We start from the raw sequence: 27602 nt of genomic DNA on the forward strand, positions 1-27602 counted from the left end.
GTTGTGTTTCATAGTGTGATGTCCCTCTTAGTGTCATTCTTGGTTGCAGTTCTGGACTTGCAGCAGGAGAGAGTTGTGCTGGTTTGGTGTCAGGCAGCTGAAGTACACACATCAAGTGTTGTGCTTGGCCACATCATCTGTGTGCTCTGCATATCAAACAGAAATGACATTTTGTTCATACGTTATTATTTTTAATTGATTGTCAGATGTGCAGTAAGATTCATACTCCAGAACAACATCTTATGTAAAGGAGCTTGAGATTCCTGAGTTGTACATTTATAGCCTACCAGTTGTGGTACAAAATAAAGTCAGTTGTGATCAGACTGAGAAAGTAATGTAATGCACTGTGTTCCATGGTACTTGCACCTCACAAAAGCTGCGACTTTTCACCTAAAAGGCTTGAGTCTCACACTCCTGTGTTCTTCATGGAGCTATTCAGTGATGTTACCATGGGAGATCATTCTTGTGATTACAACTTCTGCAGCCAGTTTATTTTTTAATGATGCATTACTGTCCCTCTCAGGCAAACATCAAATTAAATTGAGTGGCTTCTCTATAATGCTGTTCTCTCTGTGAAATTCTGATGGAATCAGCTCACCAGACTCGAAAACAGGGTGGTGTAGGTAGAACTTAATTTTAAAATCCGTTTAGAGAAAGTGTAAGAACTTTTTATTTTACTTTTCCCCATGTATTAAGATTTCTTGAAGTACAGGACAAAGACCCACTTGTTTACTCCTATTTGCTGTAGCAAAACCAGCAAACTAATATTCTTATGCATGGCAGAGAATTCTCTCCATGCATCCTAAGTATGTTTTGGGTATGCTTCAGTATGACTATAGAGCCAAATGAAATATCTTTCAATAGTGAAATCAGGTTTATTACAGTGTAATTTCCTTCTATAAACAAGTCTCCTTTTAAGGACTTTAATCTTAAATTACTGATGAATGTAATGGTATTAAATAATAAAATACTGTTATGGTGCCAAAAAGAACATCACAGTCTCTTTGATCTTCATTTTGGCTAAATATAGAAAATTTCACTAGAGACTTTTGTAAACAGACTCCATTAATCCTAACAAATTGGTTTGAAAAACAGCGACTATAATAGATGTTGATTAAGACAGTAAATAACCTTGAGTTCTCATTTTCAATAGAGTGTGAGTTAACTCCACATTAATTGGAGTCACGCCTCTAAGTCATGTTGTACTGCTCTGAAATCCACGTGTGCCTACTTCTGTTTGTCTTGGCTTTAATTAATCATTCCCTTCTTTCTTGGCAGCAGGCTGCTTTTGGGCAGGGAAATATGGATCCAGGTGTAGTCTTGAGCCCCTGTAGCTTCTGCCTGCCTTCCGCACACCATGGCTCTGTGCAGCACAGGAGGTCCTGGCAGCAGGCACTCTTGCAGCAGATGAAACACAGATATGTCTGTACTACTTCCAACTGGAGTGCCTATGAGAACTCTCTCTAGTAGTCTTTAAGCCTTTCTTCTATCATTGAAAAAGTTCAAATTTCACTTTTTTTTCCTACATGTGCAGTGTTTACTAACATTCTGTGCATGTGTAATCTAAGTCTGTGTTTGCAGGTATTTAATTTTTTGTTTTGCCACGAAGCTTTTCATGACTAGCTAAGAATAAGAAGGATCCCATTCAAAGAAATGCAGACATCTGTTATTTATGTTTAGAAACAGAAGTGCATCTGGTTCTGACAACACATCATTATTTTATGTGTTTCTAAAGAATGCACCAATTGATCTAATTATCTGGATTAAGAGTGCCTGTGGAGTTAATAAAGAGCAGTGCCCTGAGAACTGCAGTATCTGTATGGCTTGGCTCCCTGTGCACTTTGGGGACCTCTTTTCTCATTGTCTTGTTCTTTCAAAGTTCCCTGATGGGACAGGGCAACAATTAACTCCCATAAAGCGCGATCCTGGGAGCAGCTGGGCCCTCTAATGATGGACAGTATGGATTTGTGCTGTGCCATGCATGAATTTCTCCCCAGGGATACTCCCGGGGTATCATCCCAGCATGTCTCACGCCATTCAGTGCCCTCAGGCAATGTGGTGTTGTTCCTCATGGCTCAAAGTGCGTGTGGGCATTCAGTCCTTGCTGAGAACACTGCTCTGGGGCAAATCGTGTGCCTTGTGGGTGTAACCAGTCTGCTCCAGCTAGTCCAGAGGAGCAGAGGCAGAAATGGGGCTGTGATTCTTGATCAGTTCCCAACAGTGTACCCCCTAAAGACACACCTGACTCCCATGTCTTCCTGTAAGCTGGTTTGCCAAATTACAGTTGAAAAATAATTTCTATATTCAGGAGTTTAATTACTGGGGGTTTGCCCATTTTCCTTGTTGCTTCTGGTTTTGAAAGCTAGATTAATGGTCAAGCATGTGGAAACTAAATTAGTGATTCAGTACATGTGACTGGCAGCGAGGACAGAGCGTGAACTTGGTCACTGGAGCGCTCAGCTTGTCCTTTATCACATAATTCTCACCTGAGTCCAGTACCTGCACTGGGAAGATAACTGTAAGGAAGTTTAAATGCCAACACATTGAATAGCAGTGAAGGGTAGAGGAACAGGAGCTGGCTGAAAAGCTGAAGACAGAGTAGTCTGGTGTAAGTGGTGGTTTGGAATGTGCACGTGAACTCCAGGATGTAAGCTTCCAAGGAAAAGCAAAGAAACAGTTGTAGGAGGTGGTAAGAGATTTCCTCTGTCAGAGGAGTTTTTCTCTTAGCCTTTTCTATATGGAGAGTTGTGGTGGTGGCCACCGCAAGCTGCCAGGCTTTTGTGACTGCTCCCCTAACTTGGGGGTGGAGGAAGAGAAGCTTGTGTTGTTCATAACTCTGTAGTATTGGAAGAACTTAACACAGGTGGTTTGAGTTCTTTCCCTGCTCTGTTAAACACAACTGTTGGATATTTTAATCAGTTTTGTTGACACCTGTATACAGCTTCCAGTTATTAACATTTATTTATGTGTGCAGTAGGGAACTATTAGATTCCCCATCTCAGCTAAGGGCTTGGTTTTAATAAATTGTGCTCTTCTGGTGGTCTCTCAGAGCTTTAATGAAAGATGCAGTTGTACTTGGTAACTAGAAATGATATATTCTTAAAAGATAACTAGCTATTACTATAATGGTCATTGCAGGAAACAAATGAAATTAATTTTGTTACCCTGTGGCTGGAATTACATTATTAGTCAAGTTGATGATGTGTTTCTGGTACTACAGAAGCACAGAAATTTGTAGCACTGTATGAAGACATTTTTATTTCAGCTCTCATTATAGGCAAGCTAAGCGTAACTTACTGACAATGAAAACCACATGTAATATGGTAAATTATATATGAGTTAACTGTGTCAATCACTTATTCTTATTACACTGCTGCTGCATGTGTAGTATGTATTTTCTGGGGTTATGGGAGAAAGTACATTTTTAGTTTATGTGACTTCTATAAGCAGTAAAAGAAGCAGTTTTTCTAGCTCTAGTACTGGCACAGTTACTGTCAACTTTTGCAAGTGTGGTACTGAATACAGACTGCTGCCTGAAACTCTGTGCCTGGTGCCAAGGGGCTGACTAGGAAGTGTTGGCTAAAAACCTCCTGTTTAAATTTCTGTGAAGTGTGTACTCAGAGCTACAGCTGCGTTCATAGTTGAAGACTGGACCATTTCTATGTTCTCTTGGCATTAAAATAGAGTGTGACTTTCAATGTGAACTGAAGGCACTTGCATTTAGATTTCCTTCCATGCTTTTAGCAAATCAAGTGCAGTATTGACCTGTTGGCATAAGAAGCTAACATGGAACTAAATGGTAAAAAGTGTTGTGAATGTGGATTTTTTTTATTTGCATGCTGCTCTAAAATTGTCTCTTAACGGAATTGGGAACTAGGAGCTTAAAAATCAGTTTTGGTTAGAATAGTTGATATTTTATTCACATGCGGGTGTTTTATTCTGACTTTTTGTTCTATTTTTTTTTTTCTTAGTCTTCATGAAGAAATCATTGACTTTTATAAGTATATGTCTCCCAGACCTGAAGAAGAGAGAATGCGGATGGAAGTGGTGACCAGAATAGAAAATGTTATCAAAGAGCTCTGGCCTAATGCAGACGTGAGTAGGACATTGTTTTATTTGTTAATATGTAAAAGCAACATTTTGTGCCTGTTTACTCTATGGAATATTGAATATTGCAAATGCTGTTTGTTTTTCCATGTTAAACATAAAAAGACTTGTGGTGAAATGAGAGAGATGTTTTTTCTTTCTCAAATAACACAAGGTAACATTTCCTATCACACATAGGACCAAAGACAAGTTACTCCTGGTGCAGTCAAAGAAAAGGCATAAGGTGTGGCAATGTTCAGTCTCAAGAATACTCATTTGATAAGATATCAGAACATATCAGACATGTATGCATGTATTATGTTAAAAATATCTTCTGAAACTCGTATCTTTAGCAGTAGGGCTTTTAGTCCAAAGACCTGTGATCTTGAATAAATCTGTTAAGGTACAGATTTATTGTACCTTAAGTGTACCAGCAATGTCACATTACATAGACCATATTATATATTTTTAATGGGCAGTTATACTAAGTTGGTGTATTTTCCAACCTGAAAAAGCTCAGGAGTCTGTGTTTAGGAAGAAACAAATCTGTAGATCTGTGTGCTGAGCTTAAAATCTGTAATGCCTCTTTCCATTGAAGATGGGGTTTTGTTAGCATATAGTCATTCAAAACAAGAGTTTCTCCTATACAGAACTGTGGGGTTTTTTTGATAAAGGTTAGATTAAAAAGAAGACAGAGAAGTTGCATTTGTAAGTCAGTATGGTTTTATGGGGACACAGTTGGGTTTCTGGCATAATTGAATCTAGTTTAATTGTATTCTTCTACTAATATTGTGTTCATTTCCAGAATGTAAATTTCTAGTTGTAGTCATCTATTTGTAGACAACAGTAGTTGAAAATAAGGGCTTGTTAGCCAGAATAGCAAACCAGATTCAGACAGCAGAATCTCTAGTATAAGGAATGCTCTTTGATCCTGCCACAGTAAAAGACAGTGTTTTGACATGAGTGACTTAAATCCACTGTTCATTTCAAATCTTCTTAACCTGTTTTTTTGGAGTGCCTTTTTAGACATTTGCAGAATATGACTGAATGTGAATTCTGTATAAGCTCTATGTATGTGGTGTGTGGGTTTGTGTGTAAAATACACTACATTTTCAGAGTGGTTCTTGTTACGGACAATGTATCAGTGAGCACAGTGTGGAAGGAGCACTCTCCACTCAGTGATTGCTGCCTTTGCACAGCTGGAGGGAGGTGGTTGAGTCATTCATTACTCCTCATATCTGGCAATTTTCTCTTTGAGCAAACGCAGTAACCTTTCTGTGGGAACTGTGGAAGAGAGCAGCATGTGTCACAGGTGTTGCACAGCTCTCCTCTAACCCAGTGAAACAGTCAGGTGGGTCCTAACTGAGGGCAGGAGTAGTGGCCTGGCAGGCAATAGTGTAGGGAACAGCGTGGGTATGGAAGAGTGTATACTGTGATATACCCTGCCAGTGCCTTGGGGGAGAGGATTTCACCAAAACCACTGATTGCTTCAGCCTAGAGATGTTACTATTTCCTAGGCAGGTTTGTGTGCTGCAAATTTAATTAGTCTAATGGGGTGAATGGATTTATTACCAGGGGATCTCTCTTTGTTACCACTAGCACTTTGAATGGGGCTAGAACAAGAACATAGAGCTTCCAGAGATACTCTGTAGGACAGGCTTGATCTGTATTAAAAATAACTTTTTACATATGTATATAACATACATATATGTGTGTGTGTTTGTATATGTATACAACTTTACATCCTTGAGAAAATACTTTTTCTTTAGGCTGCTGAAAGTTTGTTGTAGCCACAAGGTATTTAAGGAGGGGAAGCAAATTACAGACCCTACCACAAGTGACAGCTGACCACTGGGCTTAGCTGTAACATGACTGAGAGGAAGCACACACTGTGTAGTTGAAAAACTGAAGTTCACTTTTCAATTAGTGCCAGTTAAAACTGCCAGGACTGTCTTTCTCCACTGTGCTTGAAAATGTTAGAGAGTGAGAGCGTGCCAGTTCCTTTTTCCCAAGTCAGTAACTGTTTTTCAAAGCCCAACTGCATTTTGTCTGCAGTTGTTACGTTGAGGAAGAATTCTCCTTTTGTATGTTCTTCCATTTTCTGGAGGCTAAAAGGGGACTGAATGGTGACAACAGCATTACTGTGATGTTATTTTTCTAAAATTTATTTTGCCAGATGAGCTTGGGAGCTGAACTGCTGGACTCAACTGTGTTCAACTTGGACAGTCTCTTGTATTTTTTCAGTCCTTTGAGTTAATCACTAACATTTTGAAAATCTGTGTTGGTTTAGCTACTTCTAAGACTCAGGTTTTGAGTACATGCTCTGAGAAGGTGGAGTGTTATCTGGTCCAATGTCCTCAGCTCTAGCTGTCGTGTAAAGTGATGAGTTAATGTTTAAGCTGTTCATTTTGAGTCGTTGATGCAGCCAAATCAGCTAAAATAAACTTGGAAGTTAAACATACGCATTTAGCTTGTTGTTTCTCACTAAGCACGTAGGTAAGACATAATAAATAAATAAATACATAAAAATCAGATACCAAGGAAAGGAAAATAAATCTCTGTGAATTTAAATGTACAGAGAATGTACATGTGGAATGTACTTGAACACGTCCTTTTTTTTTCCCCTCTCCTGTTCCACTTAGGAAAAGGCTGAAAAAGCAGATGGAGGGGGGCTAAAACTAGGTATCCTAAACTGTTACTTTATTTATAGAAGTTAGCAATTGTGTCATTTGCTCTCTTACTCAAGGGAATGTGCTTAGAAGGAAACATTCCTAGTAAGTGAGAACTGTTCTTGGCATCAGCCAGGCTCTGACCATAAGAAACACTTTAATTACGCTGAAACCAAACAACCCAAAACATTGAAATTAAAACTTTTTAAGACAAAGATTTTTTGCCCAGGTCAGTAGGAAAATTTGGCTACTAAACAAATAAGTACTTACGCAGTTGAATTTAGGATACATTTTGTCATAATATCCTCAGCTTCATGTCCATGTGACCACATAGATCTGAAAAGAGGGAATGTTGCACACTTCACATACTTCAGTTATGAAAATACTATGATTGGGAATGAAAACAGAAAGACGAACTCTGTTTAGTTCAACAAACTTCAGAAAGATGTAGAAGAAAGGGAAATTAAATTGACTGAGGATGGATTTTTATGTTGTTTTGACAGAGGGATTTCAGTACTAGAAATTTACCAAGCCTTTGTGAGTTTCCAGGTTCTGTTGTACTTAGTGAGCATGTATTTGGACACATACTGTAATTAAAGCTGCTTCAGGAACTGTGGAATTTAATATGAACAAGTTCACAGAAATGTGGGATAAACAGTAACAATAGCATAGAGGAGTAGGAGTCATTACAGTACTGTGAAGACTGAAGTTATCTTACGAGTGCAAATACAGATCTCTGTCCACAAACAATAAAAACATGATTGGCAGCATTGGCACACCACAAAAACTGATACTCACATCTCAAGCCACAATAGTGTTCTGTGTTTGGGATACTTTAAATACATGTGTGGCTACAGAGCTTCAACAGTTTAAATTCCAAATTGATAAAAAACCAAAAATCTTTTAAAATATGTCTTCTGATTCCCCCACTCTTCCTCTTTTGTCTTTCCAGTTTTTGTGAGAGAGTGTGGGTGTGGGTTTCTTTTTTAATAGTTCAGTGTTTCTTATACTCCAAATTATTGTACAAGAGCAGATGTTGTCTCATTCCTTTTGCTAAAGGTCATATATGTTGTATCAGTAAGTTTATGAATACTTTCAGGGTTGTTTATTCAGTAAAGGCTCTCTTTGCTGCTCGTTCAGCTGAACACACTATTTTGTTTGATAATGCGAAAGCACATTCAGTTTTTTCCGAACCCATCGGTGGCTGTTGTATTGTGCAAAAGCACTTTTCTGGGTTTTTTGGTGACCAAATGGATCCTAGTTTGACTGAACCCCTTTTCATAGAGGGTACTTTTATTACTATCCTGGATTAAAAATAGTGATAATTATTTTTATTGCATTCTTAGCTTTTTGATGCCTTTATACTTCTGTACAATGTTGATGCTTGTGCTCCCATAGACTTTGCCAGTTTCAGAAGCTATGAACTTTCACTATTAAAATTGTGTATGTACTTTCTATTGGGCGTGGGGTAAGGGGCTAAGAGGAGTGAAGTGATAAAAAATAATCAGGAAGAAGACTCAAACTGCTTCTTAGTCCACTTAAGTATTAAGGCACTTGCAAAACATCATCTTTTCCTGTCTCCACCTTTTTCTTATCCTGAAGGGGAAAAACATAAAAAGTGGGTCACTCGACATACGAATAGGTGGCAATCAAGCCTGGTGTATGAGACTCATTAAAGCAGAATACTCAAGTCTGTATAAGGTGGCTCCAGGAAACACATCAGAAGAATGGCTGAAAATTAGCCCAAATGTGTAGATATTTTTTACTTTGAAGTCTCCCCAACCCCCCTTTGAGACTCAGCACACGAGTCCGACCTCCCTGCAAGGCTTGGCTAAGTAATGAGAGCTTACAGGGGAAACCTGATGATTTACACCTCCAGTGCTAGTAAAAATCCAGCATAATAAAGGAATTCTGTGGGAAGTGAAGCTTTATGAAACTTTGGTTTGTTGTTTAAGCAGAAATAGACAGGGTTGTGCTACTTGCTTTGTAATGCAGAAAAATAAATAGGTCATGATAGAATTGTGGTTTTTTTTAAGTATGCAAAGCAATGGAAATACATTAAACTTCGAAAATGCTTAAATACTGAGAGCTATACTTTGAAATGTGAAAACAAAAAGCAAATTTAACTGACACTGTTTTTCTTAAGTGTTTTGTCATCGTTCAGGATTTCAAAATCTTGGATTCTGGATTTTTGACAAATTTGGTCATGAGAAGAATTTTTACATTGCTCAGCAATTTTATTAGAAAAGTCAAAGTTATTAATGTTTTATGAGTAAAACCAATGTGGATCGGCTGTTTGTAGTACACTGGAGATGTGTGTGCTTTAACAGGAGTGCCTGTTAGCAATACCAAAATCTACCAGTGGAGGGTAGCAATAGCCAGCCTTTACAAGCAGCTTAATAGACTTCTTTGTCTTCTGAAGCCTAAAAAATTTCTTATTTCTTCCTGTATGTTTTCTCATATATCCTTTTCTTGTGTTTCAGGTGCAGATATTTGGAAGTTTTAAAACTGGTTTATATTTACCTACAAGGTTAGTAATTTTTCAGTGTAAATTCCACACAAGAGGAAATTAACTTGTTGGACCTGTAACCTTGTGGTTATTTGTCTACTCTCCCAGGATCTGGGTTACTTGTGTCAATACTTGTTATGCTAAGAAAGTGTTAAGCTATTAGTTCTCTTCAAAGTGTATAGAAATACAATAAATAAGAGTATTGACTGTAACACATCTGTAGAGATCTTGCATGTATCATTAGAAGGATTTGAGTTACCATGTGGTCATAAAGGCTTACATTAATACCAGAAGAAGATGTTGGCCTGGATAGAAAAGCAAAATTTTATCTCCCCAGATTACTAAATTGAAACCTTTAACATGGCATTGTTAATGTTACTGCTGAAGAGAAAACTTTACATGAAGAATTGGGTTTTTTCTTTCAGTCTTCTTATGTGAAATCTGTAAAATAGTCAACATCTACTTTTTCCAAATTTATTGCTAGTTTTCATAAATAGTCTTTAATCAGTGCGACTGGTATCTTCTGTGTAGAAATTGTGAGTATTTATGGCAACTAAATAGAAATTGAGTGAAAGGCTTGAATGACTGCAGGAGATAAACACCTTTAAATAGCATAAATCTGAGGATAACTTTTGAATTGAGTTCCATACTTTGGGAACAGGAGACTGACTGCAGGTGAGGGATATCCTCATCATTGTTTTATCTCTGTTTGTGAAAGAAAGAACCCGACAGATACTTTAGTAGCTGGTTTAGTTTCAGGAGTGGGAAGGAAGTCTAATTGCTTGGGTTTTGTTTGTTTGTACAAATACTCATTGTTTTCACATTTGGCCTCATTCCCGGTTTTTTAAAAATTTATTTTAAATAGGCTTAATTAAATTGATTTGATGGTGGTAATGCCAGATAGATATTCCTGGCCAGTTGATAGATACTGTACTATCTTTGCTTGATTGTTTTGAAACAGATGTAACAAAAAATGCTTTTCTGTTGTCATATACTGCCTTTCTTGAGTGTTTGTTTCAGGTGAGGTTTTGGGGGAGAACAAATGCAGATACTTCAAATACAGGACATAAACCCACAAAAAACCTTCCTGTGGCAGTGCTTGCCAGACTTTCAAAATAGTCATCATTTCTGTGTTGGTCATTAATTCACTGTTGCCTTCTATCAAAGCTACCCTTTGCCCTAGTTTTCCCTACCCCTCAGTAGTAGTTTGTTTAGATTTCAGGCTCTGGGATTCACAAAAGGCCTGAAGTGTGTTTTTAATGCTGTGTCTCTGTTGGGATTTGCTCTATATCCATTAACTTAAGCTGCTGTTGAAGGTTTGGGCTCACAGCTGTTTGCTGCTGGATCTCTTTGCAGGCAGTGTCTGTGCTCAAGGTGGCAACAGAGCTGCTTTTTCTCTCTTGGTGTACATCAGAAAAACGTCTCGACCTGTTTTTTTTTTTAACTGTCAGCAATGGGTTTAACACTAATTTAGTTTAAAAGAGAAATGTCCAGCAGCATTTCCTGCTCTCTAAGCCAGTTTTGAACACATTTCTGAAAGCAGCCAGGAGCTGCCTATCCTTGTCAGCCCAGTGGTCTGTGGCTGAAGTGCTGCTTGGCAGGAGACAGCTCATCTAATGCAGATGTAGTTTCTTTGGGATTGTTAAAGCAGAGTTGTTTGTCAGCCAGCAAATCTATAGAATATGTTGCAGGGGGAAGTATTTATATATAAAACTTCCTAAAGTTTTTTGTGTTTTGTGTTACACAGTTTCTATATCACTGAAGCATCCTGCTAGCATAACTGTAGGGTTACACACTCATCCCCTTTGTGTTCCTGGCCAAGCAGGGACATCAAGGGACTTGAAGAGCAAAGAGGGAGAAGCTCAGGATCTCACAGTAGCCTTCACTGGCTTCAGATGTGACACCAGCCACCTTTTGAATTTGAGTTTAGGGATTGAATTAGGATGTCAGCTCCCTGTGTAGTGAAATGACTATGTGTGTGCATAGGGAGGAAGTGAAGTGGGGTGGAGACACTCTTTCAAGGAGCTGAGTTAATGAGTGAAATTAATTAGGTGGCTTGATCTTATTTAATAGCTTGTTGCTTCCTGAAGTCCAAGTTGCCATGTTTTCTTCTCCATTTCCTTGCTTCCTGTTCTTGGCACTGCAGGCCAGCAGTTTACCCTGTGCCCTCTGGTGCTCTGATTACCCAGAAAACCAACTTAGAGATACAAAGAGGCAGGAAATTACCCCAGAATATCCTGTGGGTTATTTAAAGGGGGAGTGAAGAAGGTTTCTGCCAGACCCATTCATAGGTTGAACTGATTTGCTGTGGATTAGGCAAAGGAGGAGACAAGGGTTATGCATTTGGGCCAGAGGATGGGAAACAGGACTTTTCATTTTGGTGTCAGGCTGTTAAATCGACATTCCTGATGAATATAGCCCAAAGGTGGTGATTCACAACAAGTTAATTTCTTGCTCTGAATCACTCCAGAGAAGCTGATCCTTCTCTGCTCACAGTGTGGCCTGAGGAGACTAATCTTAGGCTTTGCAGCCTAATTGATTTATGTTTATCTGTCCCCTCCTCTAGGTAACCTGAAATGGTCTGTATTTCCCCAAGTGTAAGGGTTCATCTCCAACCATTTCCATGGAAAAATCAGAATTAATAATTTGGTTAAGCTATGTTCTGTCAGCTTTATTTGAGTTATGTATAGATGTCAGTTGTTTGTATTTTAAGTGTATTGGTCCTTTAATTTGAATTAATATATTTTTTTCCATTTCAGTGATATTGATTTAGTTGTGTTTGGAAAATGGGAGACATTACCTCTTTGGACCCTGGAAGAAGCTCTTAGAAAGCACAATGTAGCAGATGAAAACTCAGTAAAGGTTTTAGATAAAGCAACTGTAAGTTTGGGGGAAGAGGGTATTTCCTTGTTCTAAGCTAAATTTCTAATCAAAGAAAGATGTTAGTTAAAAGAATGAATTTTCATAAGCAGAAACTATTTTGTAAACAGAGACTACTTTGTATATTAAATTTCAAATAGAACATATAGAATTTTTTATTTAGTATGATTTTTATTGCTGACAAAATAATTGATAGTGCAATAACAAACCCATTTTTTCAGTTGTGGAAATTATCTGATACTGCATATGCACAACTTGTTGCTTTTAAGAGTGATTGGACTAGTCAGTTTTGTGCATTGATGTGTTTATACTAGTGCATTTCTGGGCTGAGTTTTTACATAAGTAAGTAATTTCTTTTTTCTTTTTGCAAGTAAGCAGGAATAATCAGTTTTCAGATAGAAGTGCTAAGTACAGCCTTGTCTAAATAGGTAGTGGTATGTCTTTAAAAAAATAGATTAATTCCATTATAATTTCCCAGCTTTTGTTAATTGTAAGTATGTAAGAGTATTGGGGTATCTGAGATGACTTATTATCAGCTATTATCAGTAGAGAGAGGTGATTTGGTAATCACTCAGGTGAACATATATCAGAGTACTCTCCATATCTTGTTCTTCATGGTTGAAGTTCATTTTGGTGAGGAAGTGATGACCTCAGTGACATGAGTTGTGTCATTTCTGATGTCTCCAGGACCATTTCTCTGTGTTTCTCCAGTGTTTGTCTCCCTCTGGTGTCTGTGGTCCCCACCAGAGTTGAGCTGCTGCAACAGCAACTCACCCAAACCAATCCAAAATAAATCACCTGGAGGGTGAAGCATTAAGTTCTGTTCAGCAGGACAGTAAATTGAAAATAGTGTTTATGAGCTAGAAAAGCAAAGTTTATGCTAACAGATTGGCAAGGCAACTGAGTTAATGAATAGGAGTCCTGATTTCTCTGCCGATCTCTTCTCTATAAATTCATGAAAACTTTCAGGTTTACTGGTGCATAGAAGTTATAAATGAAACCAAGTGTGTCTTGGAAATCTGTATTGACTTATTGTATCTTTCTTTTGCAGGTACCTATTATTAAACTGACAGATTCCTTCACTGAAGTAAAAGTTGATATAAGCTTTAATGTACAGAATGGGGTTAAAGCAGCCCAGCTCATCAAAGATTTTATCAAGGTTAGGCAACACTCTCATGGAACTACACCCTGAGTATTTGATAACTTAATTTTATTTTCTGTTTTACTTCAAGTGCATCTTCACTAGAGATATACTTCTACTCTTGTTTTTTGTTGTCTGATAATGCTGAGGGATGTTTTTAAGTTTTAGATCTATTGCCTTAAAAGACATGAAGATACTAAAGTACAAGAATAAAATGTGGAATAGTTTTAATGGTACAACAATTAAGGAAAATGCATTAATCCCTGTTTTAAGTGTTCTCCTCTTCTAACTGCAGTTAATTAAAATATGCACTAATTTCAAGGGGGAAGATTGTCTTCTCATGAAAGCCTGAAGGTGTTTTTGTGTGTGAAAGCATAGAAAATCAAGTTGCCTGGGTTACTTGTGACCCTTTGGCCTTGGGTCAGGGGGTGAGAGGGGTCTGTGCCCCTGGGGATGGAGCAGGAGCTGTGTGAGGCAGCAGGGGCAAGGCTGCAGCCCCGTGGTACCCCCAGCCCAAAGAGCAGAGCAAATCTGGTGCCAGTAGCTGGAGTCAGCTCCCAGACTGGCCAGTGCCTGGCAGACAAGTGGCCAGTGAGGATGTCGAGGCTGTAGGGTAAGGATTAGGGTCAGGATCAGCAGCTGTGCAGGGCAGTGTGGCTCAGGCTGACAGTGCAGGGAAGAGCTGAGATGGGAAACAGCTCTCAAGCAGAGTGGAGGCACTTCCAGCAAGGTTTTCCCCACAGTGCTTTCCCACAGGGCTATTTTCCCAGCAGGCTGAGCCAAGGCTGTGCAGCTGTGCCACACCACAGCTGGCCTTGAGCACGGGCAGCTGGGGAAGGGGTGGCACAGGGGGCTGTGCTGCTGTGCAGGGTCCTTTGTTTGACTTGGAGAAAACTTGGTGTGCTCTTGCCAAGTGACTTCATTGGTGTTCTTGAGGCACTCTCTGTAAAACACTTGTAGGGCATTCTCTTGGGTCTTATTTTGTCCCGCATAACTTCAATACCTGAGTGAGATGTCCCATTTGGCATTAGGCTTTAAAATGCCTCATTCTCTTCATCCAGGTTATTTAGGAAGTCTGAGGAGTTGGAGCCTTGATTAAGAATATGCAGTTTACTGAGAAAAATGGCATCTTTAAGTTTTTGTATATACTGATATTCAACACTTCATCTCCTGACTGGAAGTTCTTAATTGTTTAGATTCTTCAGTTAGATAGTTAGGGATCTTCAGTTAAATACGGCTCCCAATACTCACTGTAAGGCTCATGCAGAGAAGTTCTTAGCAAAATTCTTCTTTCCCTTTAATCTTTTTGCAGTCACAGACATCATGACCCACATTTCATCTGTGACACTAAGGAACTTTTTGGCTCTGTTGATAAAAGCAGTGATATTATTGAGCCTCTTTTGCTGGGGGATGTACAGAGTCCAGCCTCCACTGCTGTCCCAAAGGTCTGTGTTCTCCACACCTCTTAGAGGAATCCATGCAGATAAACTCATTAAAGGATCAGTTACTCAAAGATATTTAACTTGTTTGAAAATGTTACCTGAGTGTAGTAATTTTGAAGGGCTTTCTTTAACTCTGGGCATCCAAAGTACTTGCAAGGACACTTTGAAATCTCAGTGCACTTTGAGCTACCTCTCAATTGCAAGATGTTTTTGTCACAGATGTCAATATCTCCACAGTTCTTCCTTTGCTATACTTTTCACTCGTATGAGAAAAGCAAGTGTGAATATATATATATTTTCAACCCAAATACTTGAAATTTTATGATGTAGTAACTTTTTTCTGTTGTTAATATTTGCCACCAGAGTCAAACAGGTAAAATACCTGTGTTGGTCACAGACAGGGCATTGGCTTCTCCATCATTTTTAAAAGTGATAGGTTAGATTTATAGTTAGCTTTAAGAAAAAATACAGTAAAACAGATAGTTTCAGTATGCTCTCTTAGCATCCACTGGATGCATGCATCACAGTATTGTAACAGCTTTGTTTTTCTCTTTCAGAAATATCCTGTGTTACCATTTCTAGTTTTAGTATTGAAACAGTTCCTGTTGCAGAGGGACCTTAATGAAGTATTTACAGGTGGAATTGGTTCTTATAGTCTCTTTTTAATGGCTGTCAGTTTCCTTCAGGTAAGTTCAATAGAATCTATCAATGCCATTAGTGCATAAGGACATCAATTTAACAAGGAATTTGATCAACCCTTAAATTTAATCATTTAAGCTATCAGTTTTTGGGGATTGCACTCTCTTTTCATTTAAATTAGACATACCCCACCTGTCTTCTGTTCCTTCTCTGACGCTGATACTTAGGGTAGGAAAGATATTTGGAACATCTGTTGGTGTAGCAGTGCCAGGCACTGATACATATGATTTTGATACACATGATATGACATGTGTCATTCAGGGTAAAACAACTTGAATGTTGTATAACTTGCTTGGAACAAGTTCCATAAGGTTGGTGTTAGCTGCAGCTGTCCTTTGTAACACTTGGTCTCCAGGTCATACACTCTGTATGTGCTTTCACAAATGCAGTGTAGTCTTGGTTCTCTGGGTTTCTAAACTGATATCAAACATGTTTTACAATTTTCTCTTAAATGTAATGCACAAGATAAATCTATATTGTTGTGCCTGGGAGAGGGAAATACTGGACAAATATGAAGTAGCCGATTTCTGGTTGTATCAGCTCTGTTCTTTTTCCTGAACTAAATGTTATGTATAACTGTGTTTGCAAGTGTATGTCCATACTTTTCCAGACTGTAATTACTCTAAAACCTTAGCCTGGAACTGGAGCTCGGTGTTTGCCAAGTGCCTTTGCAGTTCCCTGCTGAACACAAAAGAAACAAGGGCAACATGGATATAGTTTAAAACCAAAATCTCTCCAAACCCCTTTTTTTCTTATGTTGAGTAACAGCACTTCTGTTTGTTCATTAAGAAAATAATTCAAAAAAAGAGACAGGTTTCATATCTGTTACAATTCTGAGCTGGTTTTGTTTAGTCTCTCAGGCTGCTTACTTAACAGCAGAGAGGATCCTGTATATAGCTGTGCACATGAGATGTCTGTGTTGGAGACCCAGGTCTGTGAGGTGCAAATATCTGCTTTTTCACAAGAACCCTGACATTAGTGCTGGAAGTTCACTTATTGGAGTAAAAGTTCAAATGCAAAAAGATTAGTGCTTGATAGCTTTTTTTTAAGATGTAATTATTTTATAAAAGTTGTCATGGCATCTTATTTTAAAGATGCAAAACTGCTTTATCAAGGGAAAATACTCTATTTAGACATCTGTTTTATTATTATTATTTATTACTGTATTTAGACATCTTTTCTGTGAAAAAGAGAAGAACTTGAAGTCTTAAAAGAATGAATTTTTTTTCTCTCTTCTTAATAGCTGCATCCCAGGGAAGATGCCTGTATGCCCAATGCCAACTATGGTGTTCTTTTAATAGAGTTTTTTGAATTATATGGACGTCACTTCAATTATCTGAAGACTGGAATCCGAATAAAGGATGGTGGTTCTTATGTTGCCAAGGATGAAGTGCAGAAAAGCATGTTGGATGGCTACAGACCATCAATGCTGTACATCGAGGATCCATTACAGCCAGGTATCCTCAGAAACCAAATGGATTAACAGTACTGTTGGATGTTTAATGGATGCACTGCAGGATTTTTTTTTTTCTGCATGTATTATACTTTTACCCAGTGAATTGCTGGTTTGGACTTCTTTACATCTAAATATCTGTAGATATTTTAAGCTCTTTCGAATATTTATGCTTTATGCTAATCCTGCTCTGCAAGAGGCGGCTGCAGTTAGTTGGGACTTAAGGGTAATTTTTAAAACAGATTACTATCTCTTGCCTGAAAGGTGATAAACACAGTTTCAATCTCACTCACTTATTTCTATTCTTATTTTAAGGTAATGATGTTGGGAGGAGTTCCTATGGTGCCATGCAGGTGAAGCAGGCCTTTGATTATGCCTATGTTGTTCTGAGCCATGCGGTTTCCCCAATAGCGAAATACTATCCCAACAACGAAACAGAAAGGTAAAGTCTCCTTGTCTGAATCTCAGACATTCATTGCTTATATTTCTCTGTGTCTAAAAATTAATTGTCTGCTGGTTTTGTTGTTTGTTTTTTTTTTTTTTCCTGGTTTGCAGTATATTAGGGAGAATAATTAGAGTAACACAAGAAGTGGCCACATACAGAGACTGGATATCCAAGCAGTGGGGAATGCAAAGCAGAACAGAATCTTCATGTAATGGTGAGTTTTGACTCAGCAGGGCTGAGGGGGGAAACTTCCTGCACATTCTGCTTGTATTGATTTTGTTGTTGCTTTTGCCTCACATAAGTCAACGTGTGTGTCTTAATAGCAATTTCCTTTTTTAGTTCAGTATTCCTGTCTTTTCATCCAGGAAAGTCAGATTTGTAAATGAGTAAAATGTCCCCATCTTTATTGTACTACAATAGATTTGGTCAGTAGAGAGGTCTGTAAAGACTGCTACCTTCCAAAAAGAGACTTTGGAAAAACTTCAAATTTAAATTAGCACGTTGTCAGTGTCACACTTCCTTTGTCCTTTAGATGTTAAAACAAGGTTTTAACAAACCTTTTTAGTTATGAGCATGCTAGTTTAAATCTGAATCCTTAAATTCTGCATTTTTAATTTTTATTATGCAGCAGCCAGTTGTCTTCTTTTGGTGCAGATGGATCTGCTGTCTGGAAGTTTTCAAACTAAAATTAATAGTCTCCAGTTAATTTTAGAATGTTCCCTGTCAGAAGTGTTCTCTTGTTAGCAGTTAATCAGAGATGATGTTGCAAGGACCCATTCTTTTGGCTAGGCTGGGATTTTGTTTACTTGTTTTTAGAGCTTGTGTGAATGATTTGTCAGCAGAATGTGCTGTGTGCCATTGGAGCTGTCAGCCTGCAGGCCCTGGTGGCTCTGCTGTCCCCAGGAGTGGCAGACAGCCACTGCTCAGTCCCAGGAGCTCCCATCACCTCCCTTTCAGCTGCCTATGTGCATGGGCATTATGTAAATCTCTACCTCATAAGTGTCTTACTGGAGATAAAACAGCAATCAAAAAAAGACAAATAACCCCATATTAGGGACAGTAAGAGTGGTTGTCCTGCTGATTTAGTTCAGATTTAAGTTCCAATTATTTTTTTTTTAAAGGCAGAGCTTAGTGAGATATGAAAGTTCTGTACCTTGAATTTTCAGTTTAGGAAATCCTACAAAGCAATGAGGCTCATTTGGAATTCTGATCCTAGCAGCTCCAGCAGAAGAAAAACTGGAATAGTATTTAAACCAATGTATTTGAGTGCTGTTGAAGCGTGGTATGAAACAATCTACAGCAGCACATCTGAATTTTGTTACTGCCTTCTTCTGTCCCTAATTTCCATCTCAAACCATGGGCAGTGCATTAATGGATCCTGCTAGGAAGCCACCAGCCCTCTGGGAGGTGCTGGCCTGCAGTGCATACACAGGGATGCACTCACATGTGTCTGCATGGATTTAGGGTGTGGGTGTGTCTGTGCATGTCCTGTGGGATGTAACACCTATTTTGTACCTTAGTAGCTATATTAAAAAACCCCAAGGCAACATATTTTTTGCATTTCAATGTGTGGTGATGCTTCTGTTTTGTTTTTACTAGGTAATGGAGTAACCTTGATAGTAGATACTCAGCAGCTGGACAAATGCAACAATAATCTTGCTGAAGAGAATGAAGCACTGGGAAAACCTAGAAATAAAACTTCAGAAACACTTAGTAAACATTCTTCAAATTCTTCATCAGGTCCTTTATCATCATCATCATCCACACTGTCCAGCTCTAGTGATGTAGTAAGTACTGGAGGTTTTCTGACTTGCTTTTTAAAATTTCTTTGTTTTGGTTCCTCTGATTTATATTGCCACAAAATACATTTGGGAGCTCACAATCCTAGTCAATTAATTCATCCAGAATCCTAACTTGCATAAGATATTAACTCTTATGCAATTTATACAGATATAAGTTGCAGTGTGTTTTTGACACAATACATGCAGAAAGTGAATATAGTAGATAAAAAGTTCCACAGCCCTCTTTTCTCTGGAAAACTGTATTTCAAAAGTAAAACAGTCTGGTAGTCCTAAGCCACATGCTTTAAAAAACAAACAGGCCAAAAGTTTTGGAAAAAAATCTGTGTGGGAATTCTATTTAAAAAATAAAAGGCAAATCTTAAAATCCAAATCACATATCAATACATCTTTAAATCTGTTTTACTCGATAAGAATTCTGGATTGAAAGAATTTTAATATCTAGTAAAATAAAGAAATTTCATTTTTGTTCACCGTTTATTTTTAAAGGAAAATTCACTTTTAGAAATACTCATTCTTAAGAAAAACTCACTAATCCTTTACATTTTCCTTAAGGATTCTGATGGAACACCTTGCAAAACCTCTAAACAGTTGAGTTGTCGTCAGTCTACCACAAACAGAGTGGGGTCACAAGAAGTGTCACTGGAATCCTCCCAGTCAAGTGGGAAAACACAAAATAGCCAAACAGCCAATACATCCAGCAACACAAACAAATCTCAGGTTTGTGAAATGTTTGAAAACAACAACTGTGCAGATTATTTGAATATTACACATATCCCCCAAGGAAGGGTAACTTGTTCTGGAAAGGGAACACTGCATTTTTCACCTCCCTTTTGTCCCCTTAGAAAACTTCCAGCACTGGTTGTACCTAAAGCCACTTGGTTCTCTTTAAAGCTTGCACAGATGAATTTGCAACTGTGTCTTTCCCAGCTTTAAAACAGATGAAATTGGCCTGACTTTATTTTGGGACACCAAATTTGCCTCATTGTATTAACCAATTTGACCAAATTGTACACCACAGCTGTGTTGCACCCATTTCCTCCTTTGCAAAAAAGCATGTCAGTCCAGTTTTGATTGTGAAATTTGAGAAATGAGGTGTGCCTACACTCAGTGAAAGCAGTTAGCAAAAATGTGTTTAAAACTCTGACTCGCTGCTCTTTTAGCTGGTGCTACTTGTTGATTTGTCTTCCACTAAGGGAGGTGAAGATTCTTTGCTGATATATGACATTCCCCTTCATTTTCCCCTGCAGACAAACATCCTTATTATGACACCTATCACAGTTTATGCATTTAGGAGATTTCCCACGCTGAGGAATGCTTCTATGGCAACTCAGTATTCAGGAAATATTCTATGCATCCATATACAGTATACCCTGGAAATACACAGTTTAAGTTCTTACAGTTTTTCAGGAATTAGATCTTTTATGTTTGAAATATAGTCCAGAACCTTCTGGAGTACTTTTCTTGAAAATAATTCTGAAGACATGCCTCTTACTTGCTGATGATTTGTCTTCTAAGAAGACAGTTCACACATCTATGCTGTGAGCGTGTGTTTGTGTTACTGGGCAGAACTAATTCCAGGCTGGAATGTGCACATCTATGATCTGACATACCCCATCTCTGAAAAGATGTGACATAAGATTAGTCCTGGATCATGTTTGAGCTGTCTTGGATTATGAATTTTTCTGTAAAAAACCTGTGTACTTTCCAAAATTCCAAGTGCTCTGCTCCTCTCTCTGGATCTGTTTGGGGCTAGAGATGAACATTCGTTTGCAACCACTCAGGTGGGAGATTGGCAGTGCTGTGCTGCTGTCTCAGTACTGACCAGGTTTCTTCTGCCACAGCAAGTTTTCATAAATCCCTGTGCTCATTGTGCAGAAGCAGGGCTGTGTGATTGCCGTGCTCTGTTCCCAGTAACACAGATTTACCATGTTCTCTTTCCTCCACAGCACGGATCCGCGCGGTTATTTCGCTCTTCTAACAAAGGCTTCCAAGGTCCAACAAACTCAAGCCACGGTACCTCAGTCACAAACAAACAACACCAAGGCAGCAAATCACACCATCAGTTTTTCCACGGCAAAAAGAGGAAACACAAGAGGGATGCAGCCCTGTCAGACCTTTGTAGATAGTTGCCTACTTTATGACTGTTCTTCTGTGTGCAATGATCTCATGCTACAGGATAGTTTGATAGTGACTCCTTGGATCTCTTCTGGAGCTTCAGACTGTTCAGACATAGATTAGCAACTGCATTTTTTTTTCCCAGCTCGCCACGGAACGGAACATGAAGATTGATCACTGCAAAAAAAAAAAGGAAAAAAAAAAGAAAAAAAAAAAAAAGAAAAAAAAGAAAAAAAAGGAAAAAAAAAAGGAAAAAATAATTTTTTTAAAAGAGGAAAAAAGGCTGCTCATTTGATAAGTCATATGCTACAACAGGGTCATTTAGGATATAAAAGCTTGAATGTAAAATAAATGTATTTCCCATCAGCTCATGCTGACCTGTAGAGATAGTACTCAGTGTGTCTAGGGGGTGGTAACAAACAAATAAAACACAAAAAATAGGAAAAAAAAGGCAAAAAATTGTATTTTGAGGGAAACCCAGCCTTTAAAGGTGAAAGTAATTTGTGCATGATTTTTTAATTATTTTTGCATATACTTACCATTTTATTGTGTATATATAGATGACCATATAGGAAAACTGACATTTGTAATAGTGGATTTGTTAATACTTTTTACATAACATTACTGTTTAAATTGTAAACATAAATTTTTCTCAGGATTAGTTTGGGAAATTATCTGAATTGTCATCTTAACATCCATATAAAGAGACATTACTAGTTATATTGCTCAGAATTTCTTTTCTTGGCATTTGGAAGATCTCATAGAACTTTTGATCTGCAAAAGCTGTTTCTCTGAAAGAAAGGTTTATGGTGGCAAATGAAGATTTTCATTTGTATAAAGTGTACATGTACTTTGTGTAGACACTGAGCTTGTCATCTCTGAGAAGTAACCTTCACCTTGTTTTCTAGAGTGCCATCATTTCAGGCAATGGGGTTTTCTAGTTGCATCCTTCTCTTCCTCCCCTTAGTGGTCTCTCCTCCATTCTTCCTTCTTTTTCTTTAAAGAAACAGCAAAAGGCCACTTGGGGTTTGTTTGGGTTTTTTTCCTTTTTTTTTTTTTTTTTTTTTTTTTTTTTTTTTTTTTTTTTTTTTTTTGTTTGTTTGTTTGTTTGTTTGTTTGTTTGTTTGATTGATTGATTGATTGATGATGGTGATTGTTTTCCTTTTTTTTTTTTTTTTTTTTTTTTTTTTTTTTTTTTTTTTTTTTTTTTTTTTTTTTTTAAAGAAGCAAAACAACAAAACTCAGTTTGTTACAGATGTTTGCATTCCTGGGCTGCTTTAATCCCATGCCTCCTTGTTTGTGCCTTTCCTCTCCCTTCCAGGTCTGGGTTTTTTTGTCTTTTATATTTTTGCTAACTCCTGTAGGAGATGATAACTGTTGAAGCTTTAAGTAAATTTTACAATTAAAGTATTTTTTTCTCACTCCCCTCTTAGGCATTTTTATATTTACACTTAAATATTAAAAACAAAACAATTTCAAATAATGAAATATACTTTATATTGCCTTAAAGACCCAAACCTTTCATATCTCATAATATTTCTTCATTGACCTAGTTGTCATTTCATTGAAACTCCACATGTGTGTGGTTCAGTCACATCACAAGTCTAGGTTGCAGTACCTTTGATGCCATGAATGTGAATGAAATGGAGAATTGCACTCACAGGCATAGTTTGGAACAGGAGTTGGGACACTTCAGTGGTGGAGAGTTAAGTGGCATTTACTTTCACATATTTCTGTAAAGAGGAGAGTCTGTACTTGGCATATGTGGCTGTATTAAATGCAGCAGTTCTGAGATGATGCTTTTATAAAAAGTACTGTTAGCTTTGAGAATCTTTTTTTATATACATTTACAGAATACTACAGACCAACCTGGGCACTAATGAGTGCAATGATTTTTAAAGTAAAATGAGACCAGAACTGATGTCATCACTTAAATTAATAAACATTTTCAATGTGTTAAAGTGTTTTACTTCAAAAAGGAAAATATATATATTCTGAAAATACAGAAAGTCATAACATTTACTCCAACACTAAGCTTAAGAGATGTTAATTTGACGATTTTTTGTTAATTTTTAGAGTCATATTTTAATTTGATCAGATAATTTTATCAAGATGTTCAGCTTTTCTTCATAGAAACTAGTAAAAGTTGTACCACATTATGCATAGTCACTATTTATTTTGTTTTAGATTATTGTGAATGTGTAGACTTATGTTCACCGCTTAGGGAACAATTATTTATAAATTATATTAATCCAGTATTGTTAGCTGCTATTAGCAAAACTGTTCCAAAACTTAATACTTGCAAAGATCTGTATCGCATTTACCACACTGAAGTGTTTTTAAAAGAATCACCCTCATTGTTGAAAGCAAATGTACTCCTAGGGTGCAGATATTAGTGTTCCAATAAGCATGTGATAATTTTAAGGTGGTGGTAGCGGGAAGATAATCTTGATTCCATTGGGAATCTTAGGTTTGCCTCAATTTATGGTTTTCATAAATTTAATGGAAAATAGCTTTTCCTGGACTGCTCAAGTTTCTTTTTGGTAAACAGTATCTTTCTAAAAGAAAAAAAAAGAAAAAAGAAAAAAAAAAAAAAAGAAAAAAAGCGAAAAAAAAAAAGCATGAAGGAAAAATTGAGGTATTTTACATTGCCTCAAATGACCAGCATTGTATTCATAAAATACTGTATATCTTGCAAAACTTTATTTAAACGGAACAGTTGAACTGTTCGTTTTTCAATCTGAAGTAAAATACTTTCAAGACCTTTTAGTTTGCCTGCTCATTTGTCTTGTACATTTCATCTCTGTATTTGACTCAAGTCTAATTCCTTTTTGAGTTTCAATACTTTTGTGAAGATTTTGTGAATATATGAAAAAAAAAAATAAATGTTTAATCTAACTACTGCAGTTTATCACCATTCTTGCCACCCTGTCTCCCCCTTCACAGCACTGTGGACAGAGTTACTCAAAGAACATTTTTTGTATTATCGGGGACCTTCCCCAGCTGAGTCCTGGGCCCCTCTGTCTGGAGTTTGCAAGCTGATTTTGTTCAGGTGGCCCTGGTCTGCTGGTTTTCCTTTCAGGAAAACTCTATTCCTGACAATAAATGGAAGATAATACATGTGTAAAGATTTTTTTAATGTATGATTTTTTTTTGTCTAATTTTCATCTTCAAATACACAGGAAATTTATGGAAGGATCCATTTTCTTTGTCTTCTGAAATTGGCTTTGGGGTGGTGTTGCAGCTGCAGGGCAGCAGCTGCTCAAAGCTGCCATGCTGAGGGGGGTTGTTTAGGATTATGCAAGAGTTAATTGGATTTACTTCCAGCTAAAATCCATGTTCAGCAGTTCCTGAAGCATGGCTGATATTACTGAAGTGTGTTCTTGTTGTGAGACGTGCACATATTGCAAGTTCTGGTAGTTTTCCTTCTTGTAGTCCACTACAGACCATTGGAAATACATAGATAAGCTGAAATGTTCATGTATCTTCCTGTTTGGCAGTAAATTGGTTTGCTGAGAATCTTTTAACTGAAAGGAAAATTGATCAAATTGTGTTTATAGTTAAAATCGATGTATTTGTTACTTAACAGTCATCTCCCTTGTGGCAGAAAAGAAGCTGAAATGTGAGTAAATCTTCCTGTTTGTGAGACATGACTTGATTCTGGTTTGGTTTTTAAATACTAAAACTTGTTCTCCTGGAACTAAATCTTTAAAAAATACTTGTAGTCCAGTGGCTGGTGGCAACTTATTTTATATACTTTCAAAATTGACCTTTTCTGTTTTATGTCTGGAGTCATCATGAGTATATCCTAAATATAAAGTGAGTAGAAGGTTAGAAAATAGTCTTACCTGGAAAATGTATTGTAAATAAATGCAGCCAGCCATTTGACATCTTGATGGATGTTAAAACTTGTGATAGATCTTAAAACTGAATGCTTGACTCCAACATTATTTCCTAAAGAGTAAAAGCTATAGGAGAGAAAGTGTAATTACTCAAGAAGGTAGTATATTTACCTATTTAGAGGCTGTAACAAAAAATTAATTATTCCATCTACTGTTAAAGGGCAAAAAGTGATTATTCTGCTGATTCCTAGAATTTGATTCTTTTGCTTATCAATGCAAAATAATTTTCTAAGAATCAAGTTTAGTATGTCTTAAAACTGTTTGTCTTGAAAGTGCAGATTTTGAGAGCTTTATGTTCTACCTAATTTGTAGTGGTTTCAAATTTTTTCCTCAAACGTGTTTTCTAGGTGCAGTGACCTAAATGTGTATCTTGACTGTATTTCCAGGAGTTATTTAGTAGCAATTTTGACAGATACATTATTCATTATTTCATCCACAGGTTGAAAACAGCTTTGCTGTTCTCATGGTGCTTAATTTCTTCATGGTTGTAGATTTTTTTGTGCCAAAGTACTCTTAGGCTCTTCCCTGTAGTAATTTGTTCTGCAGCCTAATGAACTAATCTTCAGAGTTGATTGTTAGGATGTTTGAGATGATCCCAGGGAAAGAAATATCCAACACCAAGAAGCCTTTGCAAGTTACTTAATATCCTGAGTAACACAGGAATTAAAATTGAAATGGCTTTATTGAGTCTTTACAAGCCTAAAGTTTCTATCAAATACCTGCTTGAAAAGAAAATAGAAAGGAAGAGGCCAGAAAGTGGCTGTTTACTTGGGCATGATAGTGTTAGATCAAATTAACATGCATTATAGATAACTCTTAAATTTAGATCAGTTATTTTTGAAAAGCTTTTGATTTTAATTCTGTCTGTATTTAGTGGTTGGCCCACCCTGATCATTTTATTAATCTGTGGACTCCAAAAACTTGTAAGAGAAAAGCGTGGTGCCTTTGTTGGGCATCTTGGCCATGCTGTTCAATGGGCCTTCCTCTTGGCAAGAGCCAGCTCAGAGATGGCCTGTTCCCATTTGCTCCTTCCTGTAGTAATGCAGGATATGAATAAAACTGGGCAAGAAAAGAATGTGAATTTTATTTTGCTGTAAGTTAATTGTTAAAAGCTGATGGGATCCTAAAAATCATTTCAGTACACCTACAAGTAGGGGAAGATGAAAAATCTTGAGTATTCTCTGCATAAAAGCCATTTGGAGGAATATCATCTTCCTGCTTCCAGGATGCATGGAAGTGAGGTGCTGTGGGGTTCTGGTGGGTCCCTTTGCTCAGGCATTACCTGTGGGATACCAAATGACCTCAGCAGTGAATCTCTTGAAGGTGTCTCTTCTCTGTAGCAGGTCTGAATAGCTCTTGACATTTGAAACTTGCTGCATTGAGTTTCCTAATCCTTTTTCAACTCTGAGCTCACTCTGTTTTTTGGTGCAGTGGCATTTATCAAATGCTGTCCAACAGGTTATAGTGAAGCACAAAAGGGGATGCAGATCATTAGTGCTTTAAGAGGGATATTCCCTGCTGCTACAGCAGCTCTTTAAAGCAAAATAGACCAAAACCCCTTTGATTGAGCAGGCTGAAGTAAGAATATGTCCCTTTAGCCCTCACATACCCATATTTGAAGCTAGTTTCTGTGTAAATTATTCAACAATCTAATGTTGGGATGTGAGGCTGATTTTTTTTAGTCTTTCTGTGTAATGAAGTCCTACTTTCCCATAGTGCAAAACTCTGCCAGAAAAAACCACTTGACTCTATGCAAGAGCTGGCTTGTAAAGAATGTGTTTGTGTGGTGGCAGAGAAATCCGAGGAACCATGAGTGCAGATTTGGTGAGTGCTTTGCTTGTTTAAAATAAATAAAATGCTCTTGTGCGGGTATATAAAACGACTTTTGCTTCTGTATGAAGCAATGTTTGACTCTTGAGCTTAAAGATCATTAAGCAATCAAATGCTTCTGAATAGCTGTTAGTGAAACTAATCTGCACTCTCGGCTGCATTTTCCCAGGTCTAAAGTTCATTTGTTGTGCTAGATTTGGTGACAGCAAAATCTGAAAATAATCCTGGTTCAGATTGCTCATTTATGCTGCCTGGCAATGTAACACAAAAATACCTGTTCTGAACTTGAAGCTCCCATCTTAAAAAAACCCCCAAAATCCCCAAACAAATACATCTTGCTGGTCTGTACACAACAGAATATTGCACCAGGAGTGTGAAGAAATAGCTTTCTTACAAAAATAACATGATGTGGTTTAGGTGAAATGTGCATTAATGGTTGCTGTTTGCATATCTCTCCTCTTGTGACCTATTTCCAAACAGGACTGTTGTTCATTCTTACAATAAGTAGGAGACTGATTAGAGCTGGGTTGGGGTTTTTTCCCTTTTCACTATAGTGGACCTTGAATCAAGCTCCTTTGTGGTAGCCTGGTAATCAGTAACTAGGAAAAGACATTCTCAGTTAGAAAAAT

At 37.5% G+C, this 27602-nt stretch overlaps 1 protein-coding gene across 1 annotated transcript in view; it reads left to right on the top strand.

The window, feature by feature from the left end:
• TENT4B (terminal nucleotidyltransferase 4B) overlaps nucleotides 1-22447 on the top strand; it is a 40281-nt gene extending 17834 nt beyond the window's left edge. Inside the window, exons 2-12 of the mRNA XM_083870243.1 lie at nucleotides 3972-4095; nucleotides 9239-9285; nucleotides 12024-12144; nucleotides 13196-13303; nucleotides 15285-15413; nucleotides 16670-16883; nucleotides 17195-17321; nucleotides 17435-17538; nucleotides 18924-19111; nucleotides 19679-19843; nucleotides 21073-22447. Of these exons, the coding sequence (XP_083726369.1) occupies nucleotides 3972-4095; nucleotides 9239-9285; nucleotides 12024-12144; nucleotides 13196-13303; nucleotides 15285-15413; nucleotides 16670-16883; nucleotides 17195-17321; nucleotides 17435-17538; nucleotides 18924-19111; nucleotides 19679-19843; nucleotides 21073-21252 (1507 nt within the window). The 3' untranslated portion in view covers nucleotides 21253-22447. The remainder of the gene's footprint in view (nucleotides 1-3971; nucleotides 4096-9238; nucleotides 9286-12023; nucleotides 12145-13195; nucleotides 13304-15284; nucleotides 15414-16669; nucleotides 16884-17194; nucleotides 17322-17434; nucleotides 17539-18923; nucleotides 19112-19678; nucleotides 19844-21072) is intronic.
• The last annotated feature ends 5155 nt before the right edge of the window (nucleotides 22448-27602 follow it).

This window comes from Zosterops lateralis (assembly GCF_965231275.1).
Source record: "Zosterops lateralis genome assembly, chromosome: 12".
Classification (NCBI taxonomy): domain Eukaryota; kingdom Metazoa; phylum Chordata; class Aves; order Passeriformes; family Zosteropidae; genus Zosterops; species Zosterops lateralis.